General features: G+C 36.9%; 2 protein-coding genes across 3 annotated transcripts; both read left to right on the top strand.

The window, feature by feature from the left end:
• Window positions 1–598: 598 nt before the first annotated feature.
• Window positions 599–4,352, top strand: LOC125472213 (putative phosphatidylglycerol/phosphatidylinositol transfer protein DDB_G0282179). Its single transcript, XM_048573410.1, has 4 exons — window positions 599–859; window positions 1,453–1,554; window positions 2,070–2,230; window positions 4,045–4,352. Exons 1-4 carry the CDS (start codon window positions 772–774, stop codon window positions 4,150–4,152), a joined length of 459 nt encoding a protein of 152 aa, XP_048429367.1. The 5' UTR covers window positions 599–771; the 3' UTR covers window positions 4,153–4,352.
• Window positions 4,353–7,269: 2,917 nt separating this feature from the next.
• Window positions 7,270–13,088, top strand: LOC125472215. 2 transcript variants are annotated; one of them, XM_048573415.1, is made up of 4 exons: window positions 7,270–7,422; window positions 7,629–7,899; window positions 9,909–10,156; window positions 12,549–13,088. In XM_048573415.1, exons 2-4 carry the CDS (start codon window positions 7,650–7,652, stop codon window positions 12,903–12,905), a joined length of 855 nt encoding a protein of 284 aa, XP_048429372.1. In that variant the 5' UTR covers window positions 7,270–7,422; window positions 7,629–7,649; the 3' UTR covers window positions 12,906–13,088. The 2 variants fall into 2 exon arrangements, with proteins under 2 accessions (XP_048429372.1, XP_048429373.1); XM_048573416.1 differs by having other exon boundaries at window positions 7,364–7,415.
• Window positions 13,089–13,484: the final 396 nt, after the last annotated feature.

The raw sequence follows: 13,484 nt of genomic DNA on the forward strand, positions 1-13,484 counted from the left end.
ATGTGTCGCTGTAGGAGTCGGGTTGGGTTTTTGCGGAGGGGAATATTTAAATATTTTCTAATTCACATGGCAATATTTAATTAGATTTGTGGGATCCAGTTATGTGTCACATCAACACGAAACAGAATCTTTGACACAATTGTAACGAAAGGACCACATTGATTGGTGACACCCATTTTCAAGGACCATGTTGATCGATCTTCAATTTTAGGGCCATGTTGATGTGATGAGTTAATTTCAGGAATCATTTGTGATAAAAACCCTTTGATAATTACTATGCCACATGTTATGCATTTATTAGTAAGTACTACCAACTGTCAGTGCCACGTGGTACTGTAACATCTAATAATTTCTCCAATTTATGGCAGAAGAAGATTCTCTACTCTTCTAACTCTCTTTCTATCCCTCTCTTACGATTAAGTCATGTTAGCATTTTATATTGATTTTTTTATATAAAAATAATAAAACAAAAAAAAATGTGAGAGGAGAAGAAGGAAGAAATGAGAATAAGAGGGAAGAGAATCCTACTCCGTTTATAGCACTCAGCTATGAATCGAGGAGTGGACCATAGACAGACACATGTCGCTCTAATTCATTCCAATGATTGTCTGTTAACATATAAACGCATTTCGGTGGCTGGCATAAGCAATTGCACATAACCCTCCTCCCCTCCTCCTTTTGACACCTTATCCACCACCACTACCACGACGCCGATTCTACGTCTAAATTCCGATTGCATTTCTCTTTCTCTGCAAAAAAAAGGGAAAGATCATGGCGGTGCTTGCCCACTCGATTGTGATTTGCTTCGCCTTCTACCTCCTCCTACCACTCACTCAGTCTACTGATGTCAAATATTGCAGTCAGTTTCCTTCCTTTTTTATTATTATTATTTTAAATTATTTTCGTTTCTCTAATAAGAACCCAATTTTACCGTGATTGCTGGAATTAAGAGTTGCATGATTTAGGGTTTAGGCTACTTAATGGAATTACTTCGTGTATTTCTCTGCTTTTGATTATTTATTAATTAATTAGTTCATTATTTATTGAGTAGAGCGATAGTAGCAATGGGTTAAATAGTGAGTTTTTAGGGGAGGGGAATCGGTGGGGATCGAACCCGCACCACGAGTGCATGAACTGCGGTAATGCGCCATATGCTTGATTCTTTATTTTATCATACCTTGAACAAGTTTGTTATCTATTTGATTTTAAATAATCAGTATTTGATTATTTTATCGGCTTTTGCTATGGAATTTGCCAATAAGCTTTGTTTTATAATTCATTTACAGATAAGAAATTTGGGGGACTGGGGTTTGTATTTTCAGTTTCTGCATTAATTTGAGTAAATATTTGCTTTTTGTATTGATGCTAATTTTATTGTTTTTGAGACTACCTTCAATTTTTTTTTTTGATTTATTTGATTTTTGATTTTATCAAATTTCGATCAAATTTCAGGCCTGAAAGATGAGTACCCTGTGAAGGTCCAGGGAGTCAAAATATTGCCTGACCCAGTGGTGAGAGGCAAGCCAGTTACCTTTAGCATCTCTGCCACAACAGGTATATTAACCGATTTCTAAGTTTTTTGTTTTTCACCTTTTCTGAATCTGTTCACTGTAATTCCGGTGCAGATTATTTCACTTTTGGTCTTCTGTATTCCATTTTGATAATAGTCAGATCAAGTATATTAAAGGCCAGCATTTGTCTCATCAAATTAATTAAATCATCTTAAGAACTAATGACATACATTCAAACTCAGTTTTCCATTTTGAAGCCAAATGTGATTGTTGTGGATTCTGTTCTCTATCTAGTTTATTAAATATAACCAGTCCACGTTGATGCGAGTGTAGGCTTCTAATCAGCCAATTTCTTCATTTAAGACAGCTGGTTGTCTGTAATTACCAATTAGCTTACAACAATAGGACAGATTTGAGGGAAAATTTATGTATCGGTGCTCTATAATTATATAAACCACTGTATTAATTCATGTTTTAAGAATTTCTTTTTCTGCATATATCCACGTGTCATATCTGTCGTATTTATTTAGATAATTGTGCCTGCTAATCTTCATACAGGTCAAACAATTTCCAGTGGGAAAGTGGTGATCGAGGTTTACTATTTTGGGATACGTGTGCATGCAGAAACCCAGAATTTTTGTGAAAAGTTATCCTGCCCGGTTTCAGCAGGCAACTTTCTGCTTTCTCACACCCAAACCTTACCTGGGATCACTCCGCCTGTAAGTTTCATTATAAAGATTATACTTACACATCCTCGTTACCTTTACCATTCCAAGGTTCTTAAGCCACTTTTGAGGCATACTTGCTGACTTCAACTTGTAGTGAATCTCTCAAGTACTGATGTGCACTTGTGAGCTTATGTGTAATTGTTTCATTTCATGATTGATACCAAAATTTGTATTGTCGTTGTTTATTATAGGACACCAACAGTTTGAGAATGTCTGATGATGTGAGAATCTAAAACAACTATGAATTAATAACATAAATGCATGAAAACAAGCTAAGTAAGTCGCCTAAATATGCTCCTATCATCTGATATAATTTTATACGCTACATAATTTTTTTGGGACTTTGCCTTTTTATTTTTTATACTTCCCTTTTGCTCTTTATTGTGTTCTTAAAGTTTTGACATCATTTGTATTGGTAACTTAACTTTCGTAAAGCCTCAATAAACTGTAGAAAATTGACTTTTCACTTCCTTTTCTACTCTTTTTTTTCCCCCAATATAGATTTTCTCGTACTTCCTTGGATGTGCATAGACCTAAATAGACCTATCACGTGGTTTTTTATTTTTCTAAAATTAAATTTTTGTATTTCATCACCTCCTAGTTTTTTCTCTTTTTAGCGTCGCTGCTGTTGCAGTAGACGATAAGTAAGTCCATTGAGGCTCTGTATCACATTAGGACAGCAAGAAATATATGGTCATTTCCTTATGGCCACATTTTATATTTATGAGCGTTTTACAATTGTTTTATACAACTTGAGTTGTGTAAAGATATCTTGAAAGATACATATAGCTTATTGAGAACTTATACCTTTTTTTTTTTTTTTTTTTTTTTTAATCCAATAGTTTGGAATTCCATAGATTCTTCTTTGTTTTCTACTTTAAGTGCTTTGTTCTTCCTTTTAGAGACAATTTTCATGTTGCAGGGGCTTTTTATAATTATCCATTGCCTGTTAATAACGTTTTATTGTTTTTTGTGTTTATATAGCTATTATATCTTGTGCATGTTAAATTTCTTTATTGACTTAAGAGATTCATTAATGTACCTTGTAAAGCTCTAATTTTTAGTTAATTTAATTTTACAGAATCCTCTTGTTTTTGTTCCTCCGATGCTGTTTTATTTAGCATCTTATTTCCTTTCTAGATTTAAAATTATCAGCAGCTTGTTTACCTTGATTGAACATGGTTGTTTACCTCGGTCTGCTTTTCTTTCATAGATGTTGGTCCTCGGTGCCACGTTTTGTTTCATTCTTTCGTTTGGAAACACGTGACACTTATGTGGTGTGTGTTTGTTGTCTGTGTGGAGCATTTCCTTGAGTTTTTGTCTTACCATTGTACATACGATAATAATTTGACCATAGTGTTGAATTTTCTTCTGGTAATTATGATCATCTAGTCCCATAGAAAGAAGGAAATATAACAATTTTATGAAGAAAATGTGAAAATAAGTAAGAATAGAGGGAACCAGAAGTCCACCTTAGAAAACTCGAGAGAGAAAAAAGGGGAAAAGGAAAAAGAAAACCCAAAAGAACCAATAAACTGCAGCTTCCCACGTTGTAAAAGTTTTTGCCATTTTCGTTCATTGACGTGGCAGTAATTTGGTGGTTAAGGCTCATCAGGCATGACAGATGAAAGAAAATCGTTTTCTTTCTGTTATGATTTTGATGCCATTCAATGGGTAGCTAACAAGATGCAAATTCGAATTCCTTTGCTTATTAGCATTGCTTCTTAACTGTTGTGCTTTGAACGTATTGTTAGTGATGCGTTTTATTCAGATGTTTCACAGATAGAGGTGTTTCATGCTTGCAGGGATCTTACAATCTGAAGATGACAATCAAGGATGATAAAAACAAGGAGTTGTCTTGCATCAGTTTCAACTTCAAAATTGTCTTGCAGTCGCTGGTGTCTGCTAGTTGAGCACCCAATGACTACTGCGTTTTAGCGATTGTTCTTGATTGGTATGTAATTATAAAACCAAAATGTGTGTTTCAAGTGTCTTGATGTTTTGCCATCTGTAAGGATCGGGTCGAATTCCATCAGTACTGAATGTGTTTTTGCTAAACAAAACGATATTATGAATGAATGTATAAAAATATGAACGTCGCACTTGATCGAAAGATGATGGAGGATGAACAAATTTGGGCATAGAGAATGGAATTAATTGATTGTGTTGTCTCATTCCTTTCATCACCAGCATGGTATACAAAAAAAATACTGTAATGACAGCAGAGAGTTGCGAGTCCGTTGTTAAGAGCACTCACTCTTGCGCAACAGTGGTTCTATTTACCGCAATTTTGATGCCTAGCTGCGCTGAAGTTAACAAATTTGTTAACAGTACTTGCGCAACATGGACGCTGACATGCATGTGGACACTGAAAAACTTACATGCTTTAGAAAACTTAATGACTTGGATTAAAATTTTAATTTATATATAATACCCAAAATTCAGTTGAGCTCATTTTAACAGTTTGATTCGCATTGCAAGTAGCTTGTAGTTCAGTTGGTTAAAAGCGTTTGTCCTTGCATTTGAGGTGTTGTGGTCGAATTCTCCTCCCTATAGTTTAATGATTCGCATCATAAAATGAAACATAATCGTAAGGGGTGGACACGATGCGGTTCGGCTTGGTTCCATTCTCAAACCGGAATCGGAATTGAAAAATATCAACGGTCCAGTTCAGGGCCGTTCCGTTTAAATTTATTACTAAAACTGTACGATTCTAATCACCAAGGTTCGGTTCATGCTGGTTTACGATTCCGGATACTAAATCATTTGAATCTTGCAACCATATATTTAGAGCACCTAAAAAAAGTCAAAGGATTTTTATAGTAAAAGATAGTAAGTGGATCATACATCGAAGAACATGCATGACTAATCATAAAAAACGATGAACTACAATAGAAGAAGATTTAAAAGTTAAATGACACCAAAATTTTACAAAGTTTATGAAATTTATTCATATCAACAATTCACAAAATGTAAACTAACAAATTTAGTTTGCTAACCCATTATGGTTACTAATTTAACAATCTAGAAACGTGGTTACTAATTTGCAATCTAGAAACGAAAGACTGAAGCACTCTTGTAAAGAAACATGATCAAACGGTTCAAATTCACAAAATTTTCAAAACCCAATTAATTATATATTCCAAAGTTTGGTTTGGTTCTAAGCAGTTCTGCCAACGTAAAAATTGAAACCAAAATCGGTATAAATGGTTCGGTCCACGTCTTGAACCTGTGTTGATTTTTTGTTTTTGTCAACACCATTTATTTTATCTCAATTCGATTTGATTTCGCGGTTTCGCGTTTTTATGTCCACTCCTAATTGTCGTTGATAGAATGCAAGATGATCAATGAAAAAATAACCAATGAACAAAGTCACCAGCAGTCTAGTATTATTCATCTCTATCGTGGAAGAGTATAAATTCGACTCTCCTCGATAAAATGTTTGATTCTAATTTATAATTGGTTACAGCTTCTCTCCATGGTGAGAGCCTTTCTCTCCAAGATGAGAGTTCTTCTCACTATTTGTGTGAGACTTTCAAACTCAAGAAAATCTGGTGGCACCTACCCTAGCTTCATGCGGGTCGGTTGCTGTTTCCTCCTTGCTTTCTTTCTCTTTTGTTTTCATTGCCTCTACTGCTTTTTCCCCTAAATTTGTACTACGATTTGTCCATATCCTTTATCCCTGAGGGTATAACTCTTCCCGGCTCTTCCTTGGTACAATATTCAGCCATGCATCCTATTGAGATTGTGCGTAAAGTTCTGGTGTTTCCTCCGGCTCGAGTGTTTCCAACATCATCACTTTCTTTTTGTTGTTTGTTGGTTCTGAAAGTGTCGTTCATGGTTTTCCACAAGCTTCATACTGGTAGTTGGCTTCCCTCGCTTAGTTGCCAACTATCCCTAGTTTATGGCCCTGCTCAGGTAGCAAAGCAGGGTTAGATGTGGCGTTTGATGAGGCGATACCCCTTAGTGGACAAGGAATCATATGTATTGCCTGAAACTGGGTCGGTGGAGAAAGCTCTGGAAGCTTTTGGTTTTAGATGTTTTGTATTAATTTTGGGCCTAATTGTTTTTAGGGTCTTTTGTGTTTTTTGGTGTTTTAGGCCTATTTTTGTTTGTTTATTATATATTGTCTTTTGGGCATTTGGTTTGCTTGTATGCTTGTATTTGGTGTTTAATCAAAATGTCCTTTCACCAAAAAAAAAAAAAAAAATAAATAAATATAATTGGTTCAATATCGTTGTTTCAGAAAGAAAAAACTTAGGGGGCGTTTGTTGCGCCGGACTATCTCGGAGTGGATTAGGTTCAAGGACTAAGCTGGACTGGCTTAGACTAGACTAAACTGGACTAACTTAGTGAAGCGTTTGGTGCAGTATTAGACTAAAAAGCTGGATAATAACAAATTCTATTATTATATTATTTAATATATAAATTATTAATATTTTATTATGATCTTATATTTTTCTTCATTTTTTCCTACCATTTTCTCGTTAAATTGGATGAAGTTAGCACCGCCAAAAAATTCATCACCATCCCTGGACCAAGATCTTAGCTTTGAATGCTCGAATCTGTCATGGATTTGAAGAAGCCTAAACAGGCCGAGACTTCCAGGCCATTTTCCAGCCACATTCGACCACATTTTGGCCTCGATTCAGGTAAAATCGTAATCTTGTCACTCCCAGCTTCAATTTGGTATATTTTGTATGAAAGTTGGTTATGAAATGGATCTAAAAGAGAGTCGGAAAGTTAATGATTGATCTAGGTGACCGGAGATGACGAGGAGTCTGTCGAGAGTGGTCGTTGAGCATGACGAGGACGAGAAAGAGAAGATAGTCTTAGCTAATCCCATGGTTATTGGGGGGTCTCGCTAAGACCTCTTAGTGAAGGGTTTTGTCCATGCTAGTCCCCTTTAGTCTCATTAATGTTAGTCCCAGCATGGAACAAACACAGTATTGGACTAATTGCTAGTCCAGTCCAGTCCAGTCCAGCTTAGTGAGGGCAAACAAACGCCCCCTTAAAGTGGAATGGCCAAGCCCACTGAACCGGACCGGATACAAACTCGGAGTGGAGAGTGGTGCGCATTGAAGACCGAAACGGTTGTCGCGTACGATTTTCGGTCTCAACAACCCACTCGCAGTAGCAGTAGCAGTAGCAGTGAGAAGATGAAATAAAAATCAAGATATTGGGTAAGCAAAATCTTTTGTATTTCTTTCAATCATCTTAGTCTTCTATGATACGATGCAGTGAAATTTGATTGTTGGCCGTTCGATTCGGCCGATGGTTTGGTTATGTGTGTACGAGTTGAGCTTGCACGCCATATGTTTGATAAAACGCCTGTATGAAGTATATTGGCATAATTCATCTGAATTCGCACTCTTTTTGTTTGCTCCAGCTTTGAAGTTTGAGAGGTGAGATGATGAGAAGGCAGGGGCAGTATGGTGATTCGGGTGCGAATGCGTATGCCGCCGCTGCTCCGATGCACCGTATGTCTGGTCAAAGGATGGAGCACAATTCTAGCCATTTCGAAGAAAGGCTGGAAGCTTTCACTCCACCTCCAGAGAGGGAGAATCCGTATGCAACTTCGAAATCAGAGGACCAGTGGAGATGGGAAAGAGATGGGTCCAAAGGGTCAAATCCAGTGACATCTCATATGTACAATGAAGGTAAGTATTTCTTTCAACTCTCTCGCAGTCTCATATACATACATGCTGAGTTTGCTGTGATATGAAATTATGAATTGCTAAATCTCGAAATCTTGTTACGTTTTTGTTTTGGTTAGTGGGTACAAGTCAAGTTAAAATCTAAATTTTAAACTAAACCATATATTTTGTTGTTTGAAGTTCGTTTTATGCTCTCAAAATGTAGTTCTCAAGGGTTTTGATCTTTCCAGACCTCCGTAAAAGAGGTTGGTTGTATGCATTTTGTTTTAGTTGCTGACTGCAAAATTTGATAACTTTGGCTAGACCTCTCACTTTTCTCACGAATATGATGGAGCAATACCTGTAAACTATGCTGTGACGCTCAAGCTAGGAAAGGAGATGCACCTTAGCAGGGTTTTTGTACAGGAATTCCATTCCTGTTATGAAGACGTCATACCATAATTGTTATGATCCTGAGTCGTAATGGACAAGGAAATGGAATCTCTTGATACCTGTCCACTGTTTCCTTGTTGATCTTAGTTCCTAATAAGAGATAGTTATAGATTTTCCTTTATAGGATATTCTATGGTCCTCAAGGCGGATTGCCCTGAAAAAACTCTTTTTCCTAATCAGCATCCTATGCCAAATTTATCATACAGTCTTACCGATACTGCCACATCATTTCCCCCTATTTCTAGGTGCCGTGCCGTTAAAAAATGTCCACATCTAAACCTAACTTTAGATTGACCCCTATGCCCAAACATCTCATGACAGTTCTACTTTGAGGACTCTTCTTACGGTGAGGCATAAGTTTTCATTTCTTAATGAGGATTGATTATTCAAGCATCAATAGTAACCTTTTCTCCCTTTGCTGCCTTCATCGTGAATGCGAAAGTAAGGATCTTCATTTGCCTCTTATTCTGACTGTACTAAGATATTATGGACAACTCGCACAGCTTTGTAAAGCTAGGGATGGTTTGTGGTGGCATATGCCTAAACTAGAACAAGGTTGATCCTGACAAAGTGGATTGTATACATGATAATAGTGAGCGTCATCTTCTCCTAATAATTCCATTTTCTTCTGTGAAATGATAATAGGCTGCATGGAATCGATTTTCTCATTGAACATCTTGGGGTTTAGGGTTGAAAACTTATTTTGTGAGAGGGTGATTAGTTGATCCTATAGTCATCCTGCGAAGTCAGTGATGGTAAAGTTTGGCCTTTATGCCCTATCAAATGTTACCCCATCTCTCTCACCATTCATCCTGCACTGCCCTTGGAGGCTCTTACATTACTTTGTATCTATCCTAGACACATGGACAAAGGGATCCTGGTCATTGGCTGTTCTTTTTTTTCTAGTCATTTGGGCTTACGGGTTCTTTTGCTTCACCAATCTGTCCGGGAGCAACTTGTTCTCCCGGAATACTCCTGCCTTAGAGCTCATTTCTTTGGGCTAAACGCTTTCGGTGGGCCTCCATAGCTAATCTAGCTACTTCTTTGGCCTATTTTCTGGTGATAGTGCCAGCAGCAACTCTGCAACTTTCCTTAGACCTCTTTTTCAACAATCCTTCATGTATTCCGTCCTAGCCTTAAGCAAGATGCAAACTTAGTTTACTTCTATATAATTCCTGGGTTGTCTTTAGCCAAATCTCCAACTATGTGTTTAATCGGCTAATTTGACCATAAAATTTCATCTGATGTAGTGCACATAAGAGATAAATGTTGGCATGTTAGAAGCATAAAGAGTGACTGGATATTAGTTTAGGAAGATAATGAAACAGATCCATAATTCCAGGAAATTTTATTACTCAACAGTGGTAAACCTATTGTTGATTTACGAATTTTTGTCTCAGTGTCATATTATAGACGTCACATTCCTATCATTTTACCGTCACTTGCAAATTATAATATAGAAGCTCCTACCTGAGGGGCAGCTGGATTAGGTGCTCAGATGAGGGCCTCTAGCTGATGATATGCCTTATACTTTCCTGGTTGATGCTTTGTATCCTTAGGTTCACATGCTTGGTTTGCAGGTCAAGGAGGTGATACATCAAGATCTTATTTCCAGGGTCAAAGGCCTGATTCAAAACATTCTTTGGAGAAACAGAGCAGCAGCAATTCCCAATCTCAACCACTTAATGAAGCTATGGACCTTGGATATGAGGACAAGCCTTCGTCGCAGACTTTTGAAGATCTTGAGAAGAAGTTCCTTGATGACATTAAAAAACTAGTGCATGAACAAAGTGATGCTGAGGATGCGGAAAATGCTAGGCATAGAGAGGTTAGTTTATATTTGGAAGTGAATTTTCTTTTTATTTGGATTCCCAATTTACTTTATTTGGGGTTTTGTGGTATACTTCCCAACCCCTTTTTTCCTCTGAAAAACAGACAATATTTTTAATTTATGAGGAAAATTAAAAGTGCATTTTCTTTTAGTTAGCCTTGTCTTAGTATGCTTGACTCGTGAACTCATCTTTAAACACAACTTGACTAGTGCATTGCAAGTGTGGTGCCTCATAGTTGAGTAGATAAACCTTTTGATATTCATTTTCTGAACCTGATTTAAAGTGGTGGTAGAGACTTAGGATAAGTGCAGATTGGGTTGGGTTTATTAAGGCAATTATTAACTGAAAACAGAATTTTAGTGAAACTATGGCATAAATTAGGTGAAAGATATTTCTTTGTTTCTGTTATTATGGTCAGCTTTTGATTTTATTGTTTTTGTTTTATTTCTGCCTGTATGGTGATTGACTGATAGATTGTTGTAAAGTTCTTTATTTATTTTGTATTTTTATTCTTTGGATAGATGAGGATTTTACCCTAATTTTATGACGTTAAAATGCCTTTAGTTCACGTGTGTTTCTTAACTTCATGCTCATCCAATCCTTTTTTTTCCTTTATTAATTAGTTTGGGAATTATACATGTGTAGCTTAGTTGTTTCTTAATTAACAGATCAAGCCATAGTAGATAGTAATTTTCATTGCTCGATCCTGTAACAATTACTGGCTCGAACCTTCATTGAATTACCAGAGAGACGGGCCAAAGGCCCACTTCCAACAACACCGATGGTGGCCCCAACTTGGTAATTACCACCTACATAATCAGTAGGTGTGAGGTTTTATCACAAAAGGTCTCGGTATTAGTTGGAGTGGGGTTAGGATATTTAAACTCTTCTTTTCTCATACATACAGTTGATGTGGGATATTTCAACAACCTTGATACCTGTAAGGGCTATCTTTTGCTTCAAAGGCTTGTTTTCACTGTTTTAGAACAAATATCTTTTTCTAAGTCCTAGACATAGTAGGAACTGCCAGCTAGCTCCCCCCTTTCCAGATCCAATTAAAACCGAGGAGAGTAACAAATGCTTTTTATGGGATCTTTTGCTGTTTCTACATAAGTTGAATTAATTGGTCCAATTGGAAGGAGAAACAAGGAAATTCAGAACTTCATACATATACATTTGTACCGATCATAGATTGATGAACTATTACTATAAATTATTCAGGGGCAGTAAAAGTAGCAAAACCTGAATGTGTTATTACTATTTGGAATGTGAGAGAAAATCTTTATGACACATCATTGCGAAACTAGCGCATATACATAGATAGTGGCCCATGGATTAGTTTGGCCCGTCTCTCTGATAATTCTACAAAGATTCAAGCCAGTAATTGTTACAGGATCGAGCAATGAAAATTACTATCTACTATGGCTTGATCTGTTAGTTAAGCAACAACTAAGCTACACATGTATAATTCCCAAACACAACTTGACTAATGCATTGCAAGTGTGGTGCCTCATAGCTGAGTAGATAAACCTTTTGATATTCATTTTCTGAACCTGATTTAAAGTGGTGGGAGAGACTGAGGATAAGTGCAGATTGGGTTGGGTTTAGTGGCCCCTGGATGGGTCTGGGTTACGTGTGCTTGATAATTCTTCAAAATTTGTTCAGAAGTTCTCCATGGATGGTATTACTCTCTTTTTCATGTTTATGCTTCCTTCCAGTCCTTTTTTCTAAGGATAATGGTAGGGAGACCAACTTTTTAAACCAAATTTGCAAATGAGGTGTCACCAATAGGAAATAAGCACGTTAATCGACGCTTAACTAATAATCCAATCGTTAACAACCACATCATTTGGTTTGCAAATTTGGTTTAAAAATTTGGTCTTCCTAGCATTACCCTTTTTCAAAATAGAGAAAATTCGGAAGCTATCGTTGAGCCCCAAATTCATGGTTTATATATATTTGAACATGCTTAGGTATTCTCTAGATACCCTACGAATCAAACTTGTGCGTTGTGAAAGTATATTTTCCATTTACTCACCAGATGTGTTTCAGATTATAGTTAGATTTCTTAAGTCACTAAAATTAAATCAGGATGCGGACATGGCTGTAGCCGCCGTCTTCCTAAGCCATAAAACTGTTCTTATTAGAGAGGTTGCAAAGTGTGGATAACTTGTACTTCTGGCAATGATATTTCTTTCCCTCAATAGAATACGAACTATAAAAGGTTTCAATGTTTTGCGTATTCTTTCCTTTTTCTCACATCCTATCCTTAACTGACGATGACGATTTATTTCATGATTTTATCTCATGTAGATAGATAATTTGAGATGTTCATTTGTCTTTGTTATTTATATCTTACACGTAAGTGCATTGTGTATGCGTTCTCAGAAAATTGGCGTGGTCAATGCTCAATACCAAGAACAGCTGGCAGCACTTCGGGCACGGCATGCTAAACGTAGAGATGAATTACTTGAGAAGGAATCAAATGCCCGACAGCATCAGTACCAGCAATTGGTGATAGATCGTTACCCGAACAGCAGCATGGGCGCCTCTGATCATCATGGGTACAGTGGAGTTGCAGCCTCGGCTCCTGTTGGTGAAGCACACCGAGGGTATAATACTGATCAACATGATTCCTACAGTGAGAGGGCTCGATTTCTTGGGGGTTCTCGGGATCATCGGTTTGAGCCTAGAAGTCCATATCCTGGAGGTCGTGTCTATGATACTGGTTCACGGTATTACTGATTGAGCATTATGTTAATTTTCTTGACCAGGCTTATGCAGTATTGGGTTAGGCAGGTTGTTATAATAGTAAGACTCATAAAAGTGAGTTATGTTTTGACTAGTTTTTGGGTGTTGTTTGGCTGAATGATGTCACTGAGACTGTGAAATGGTTGCAAGAGAGAATACAATGTAGTCTTTTGACTAGTGTTGGTAAGATCGTTGACAGTAGTGTTTTCAAATGTAGTATTGCACAACCAGTCATGATCTCCTCCGCCAGATCAATAAATTTCGAGAAAATTGTAGCAATGATCTTTCAACTTTAACCTAATTAGAGCAATGGTGCCTCGATTAAAAATGCATGATCATTGGTCCTTTAACTCCTCAAAACATGCAATTATGGCTCTTATTGTCAACTCTATTAAAACTTCTATTAAACTGAGCCATGTGCGAGTTGCCACACATGTGAGGTTGAATCAAGGGCAAAATATGGGAAATTAAATGAAAAATTGTAAAAATGGTCCCTCAACTTTAACCTAATTGGAGCAATGGGCTTTTAACTTTAACCCAATTGTAGAAATAATTCTTCAAACATGACTTGTT

Source organism: the organism of the source record quoted next, unplaced genomic scaffold, assembly GCF_019419815.1.
Source record: "Pyrus x bretschneideri cultivar Hongxiangsu unplaced genomic scaffold, Pyrus_bretschneideri_v1 Contig67, whole genome shotgun sequence".
NCBI classification, from domain to species: Eukaryota; Viridiplantae; Streptophyta; class Magnoliopsida; order Rosales; family Rosaceae; genus Pyrus; species Pyrus x bretschneideri.